We start from the raw sequence: 4,586 nt of genomic DNA, 5'->3' as shown, positions 1-4,586 counted from the left end.
TGCGGGGGAGGAAACGTCTTCACCGCCGAGGAGGCGGCCATTGGGACGGGACGCCAAGGGGAAACAACCGGCTGAGGGGGAAGCCGTAAACATCGCCAATCTTGTTGAATCCCTCAATAAATTCAACAAAACCATGGAGGTGGTCTCTAATGACAAAAAGGAAAAAAGTCGAATGAGAGATTTGGACTTCCTTACTAGAGACTTCAATAACCTAAATCCGGTCGATCAAATGCTAATGGAAAAGCAAAAGGAACGTATTCGAAAGATGTTGATCGAAGAAGACCAAGCCGAAGAATTAGAATAATGTTTTTTTTAGTACTTTAATTTTTATTTTATTTTTAGATATTAATGTTTTTTTTTAATTAATGTTTGTTTTTTTAAATAATTTATGAGTTTTTTTAATAATACGTTTTTTTAATACATTTATAAAAAAATAAAAAAAAAATCCGCTGGAGCCCCTGCTGGAGCCCCTCCACACCAGGGCCAGGGGCTCCAGCGGGGGCTCCAACCCCCCCCCCCCCCCTTATCCAGTTTCTCTCTCTGCCACACGTCATAATATTATTGGCTGGAGCCCCCACTCGCGCCCCCATTAGAGCCCCCCACACCCCTCAGCCTTAGTTCAAAAGAAACATTAAAAAACACACTAAGTATCTTTCTGGATATGTCACAAAATCCTACCATCCTGAATGTCAAGTAAAATAACACCACCACTAATTATAATAATATTATAAACCAAGATCCAAGTTCCACCAAAGCAGTCATCTTTTAAAACTCCAAACTTACTACACCAATGGGTTCGTCGTCGATGGTCCATACCCATGAACTAACCCGCCCCACGATGACCCTAAACCCGTCATATACCCACCATTACCACCACCCGAAGTTGCACTTACTCCGGTATTAATATTATCATCATTGTCTTGCCATTCCAAAGCCAAAAGATTCGGCTTTACATCATTCTCGTTATGATTATATGTAATCAACCCTCTTTGCGAAAAAGGATTATTAATCGAATCGAGTGTCATCCCTCCGAACGGCGAACAAAGATTCCCACCCTGATAGCTTTGATTGATCACATGATGATTTACACCACCCATCCCTATAAACTGACTCCCACCACCACTCAGATTTTCAAACATAAAACTCGTAGTCGTAGCAATATTATTATTACTTGCATTCCCAATCCCAAACAAATTCGACCCAGAAAACTGCATGGATGTTTCCGGGTAGGACAGTTGAAGATCCCTTGAGTTCATAATCAACTGGTGGTTAGGGTTAGGGTTAATGTTGATCATATTTAAGTTTTGCGGGTGGTGGTGGATGCTAGCACTAGCAGTGGCCGAGGCGGAGGTGGATTTCTTTGAATTGGACGTAACTTTCTTGGTTTTTCGGCACCTGCCACCAATGGGAATGTTACGAAGCGTGCCGCCTTTGGTCCAGTAGCGGTGGCAGGCTTTGCAGAAGTAACGTGGCTGGGTGAGTGAGTAGTTGTTGTAGTAGCAGAATTTGGTGTGTGTGGAGTCGCAACGCGGGCATTTGAGAGGTTGGTCTTGTGGTGGTCGAAGCCTGCGTTCCATTAACGGCTGGGAGCATGCAAGTTTGTGATCAGTAGTTGCTGATGGTGATGATGAATCTGTTATTCCTATTTCCTCAGGAATTGTGCCCTAGAAGTTGTGATATTAATAAAGTAGTCATCAGAATTTGTGTCAGGTAGGATTGTACTTTCAAATTAACATTCCATTCCAAGTGTAAGAAATAAAGACAAGTCTATACTTTTTTTATTTACTAAGTTGTTAGTTTTTGAAATCCAAGAAACACCTATTGCAAGTAAAAAACTAAAAATTGTTAACTATAATATTATATGGTATATCATATAGAAATATAGAGTTGTTAATTATAGTTATACCAAAATTAAATAAGCAGTTTTATATATTTCTTACATGTGATGGATAACATGTTTATATGACATATGACAATATAATTAGGTTAATTTCTTTCTCTCTTTCATATTTGGTTACCACTATGTTAGTGGTTGTGATCTTTCTAGTCCTGTCGTGAACAAGTGATGTAGATTTAAAAGTAGATCTAACTGTTTTGTGCGTGAGACTGGTTTTACTGCTAAACAAAACGTAATTCTTAGTGTTACCCATTCCAAATGTAGGAAATATAAAAAGATATATTTTGTTACCTCTTTGTACATCTTAATCATTGTTATTGTAAATATTTTTTTTAAAGGTATATATTGAAATCAAAATACAAAAGAAACACAAAGTTTTTATGTTAAAGTAAAAAATGTTAAATTTAAAAAATATAGTATTCTTTTGTATCTTAGAAAATATATAGTTGTTCAACATCTTTTAAGTTGATAATACGAAAATCATATAAGCACTTTTATATGTTCCCTATAGATATGATCATGTAATTATTTATTAAGCATCTCTTTCTCTTCTTAAATATTTCTGATAACCACTATCTACTACACTTGTTTATACCTTTCTCACGGTTATTAGTTGTAGAACCGCGGATTTAAAGAAAAAGTTTGTACAAGTGTTTATACATTTTTCACGGTTATTAGTAGTTTGAATTTTAACAAGCTAGAAGTATATATGTACCTGAAACCAGTCCGGTGAGTCCATGCAAACTTGAAGCGACGTTAAACCCATTTGATAATCACAGTAAGTGTGTAGATATGAATTGAAGGTTGCAATGGTGGTGGATGGAATGGAATGTGAATAAGAAGGAAGAAAAAGTAAGGCGTGGTGGGCACCGGTCAGTGACCCACATGATAGACGGGTCTGATCTCATGCTTGCTTTTTGTGGTGTGTCATCGAGGCCGTTGGATGAATCACAACTCTGACTGATGTTGATAGGATGATGTTTTGGGAAAAACCGAAAGTTCAGTCTGTTTTGTGGGGTCTTAGAGTGTCTCTGTGGGCCCACTTAGTCTCTTGTTACAAGCAAGGGATATTTAGTGACGTGTCGTTATGACATGGTGTACACGTGGAAACTGTGTTGGTGAAGTTTTTGCCAGCATAGTATGCTACTCTCTAAGTTACAAATATTTGCTTTTGAGCATGATTAGTTGGTAACCAGGAATTGTGTTTAAATAATCGTAGTTGTTTTTCATGAACCAGATGGTTGAATCTAGGGGTGAGCAACTTAAATGTTATAACTGTTATCTAAATCATAACTGTTATAAGTTATAACTGTATCGATTTTAACCGATAACCGATATAACCGGTTGGTCTGTCTTAATGAATTTTTGAAAACCGTCAAATGCGGGTCGGTTTTGGCTAAAGATACTTCTGAACCCGTCATAATCGAACTGACCCATTTATTTAACCAACAATATGTTTGGAATTTACTTTCAGTAAACATATTGCCGGATTATACCATTTTGATGTTTTCGGTTCAACTTTGTTATCAAATTAACTTAAATTCCGTTAGATTTAATATTTGGTATTAATATTATGAATTACATATTTGTTGAATTATATCATGTCAGTTTTATAATATTTGGTGCCAAACTCTTATGCCCAATACATTGTTTTGGTTATGGTTAACCGACCTATAACCGACTCGTTATAACCTTCAAAACTGATTAACTGAAACCGTCATAACGGATTGGTTATGGTTATGGTTATCTACTGACCAGCGTATCGATTATGGTTATGGGTGTGACCATAAACCGTCCCAAACCGACTCGTGCACACCACGTTGAATCGATGAAAACTCGAAATAAGCAGAGTTTTGTGTGTGTGTGTGTGTTGGAGCCGAGCCTGAGCCACAAATATAGCTCGCTTAGTTATCTAGTTTGAGTTTGTGCCTTGTTTTTGAAGTTCTCTTAGTTATCAATAATGATCTTACCTTAAAAAATTCTTGTCACGGTCCAACTTTTCACCCTATTATTTTTTCCACTTAACTTTCGCTAAAAAAAACTTAATTCCATTTAGTCATTTCTGAATTTAAAACTGATGTTATATGGATTTTAATCATAAAGAGTATACAGGTTGATTGATGTAGAATTATTTATCTCTAAACGGTGCTCCAAACAATGAAACGGTTTCAATTAACAAAAAATCAAATTATTTGAAGCACCATTTGAGATAAGTTTTATATACGGAAACCGAACCATTTTATTTGATTTTTCGGTTGAATTATCCAATTTAGATGGTTATTATTTGGTTTATTCGATTATATTTGGTTCAGTTATCCAGATAAGCAAGATTTGTGAAACTGATAATTGAAAATTGAGTTCACAAATTCGGATACAATTAGGAACCGATCAGAAACTGTATTCACAATTCAGTTTAGTTTTTCCGGTTATAGATAGGGTTTGGTTTTTAATTTTTCTTTCTTTGTTTTTCTTTTTTGTTGCACAACCCTATTGAAATCGTAACTCTCTTAAATGATGATAGACGTTTAGTCTCGTAGACAAATGGTATAGATATATAACTATATTTAGGATGCATGAGTTTTCATTAAAGAAAGTAAAAATTTTTAAATGGCCATTTACATCACTAACGAGTATCGCCCCGTCCTGTTTATCTCCATTTTATTTTTAGGAAATCTTACAATACTAATAA

General features: G+C 35.8%; 1 protein-coding gene across 1 annotated transcript; it reads right to left on the bottom strand.

The window, feature by feature from the left end:
• Window positions 1-769: 769 nt before the first annotated feature.
• LOC143543627 (uncharacterized) lies at window positions 770-2,663 on the bottom strand. The gene is made up of 2 exons (XM_077035902.1): window positions 2,613-2,663; window positions 770-1,664 (listed from the first exon to the last, which is right to left on the bottom strand). The coding sequence occupies exons 1-2, from the start codon at window positions 2,661-2,663 to the stop codon at window positions 783-785; spliced, it is 933 nt and encodes a 310-aa protein (XP_076892017.1). The 3' UTR covers window positions 770-782.
• Between the last annotated feature and the right edge of the window lie 1,923 nt (window positions 2,664-4,586).

Source organism: Bidens hawaiensis, unplaced genomic scaffold (genome assembly GCF_021521415.1).
Source record: "Bidens hawaiensis isolate Kalapana, Puna unplaced genomic scaffold, B.hawaiensis_p1.1 tig00013225_1, whole genome shotgun sequence".
Classification (NCBI taxonomy): Eukaryota; Viridiplantae; Streptophyta; class Magnoliopsida; order Asterales; family Asteraceae; genus Bidens; species Bidens hawaiensis.
The sequence above is the reverse complement of the archived record's forward strand: the minus strand, read 5'-3'. Positions and strand labels throughout refer to the sequence as shown.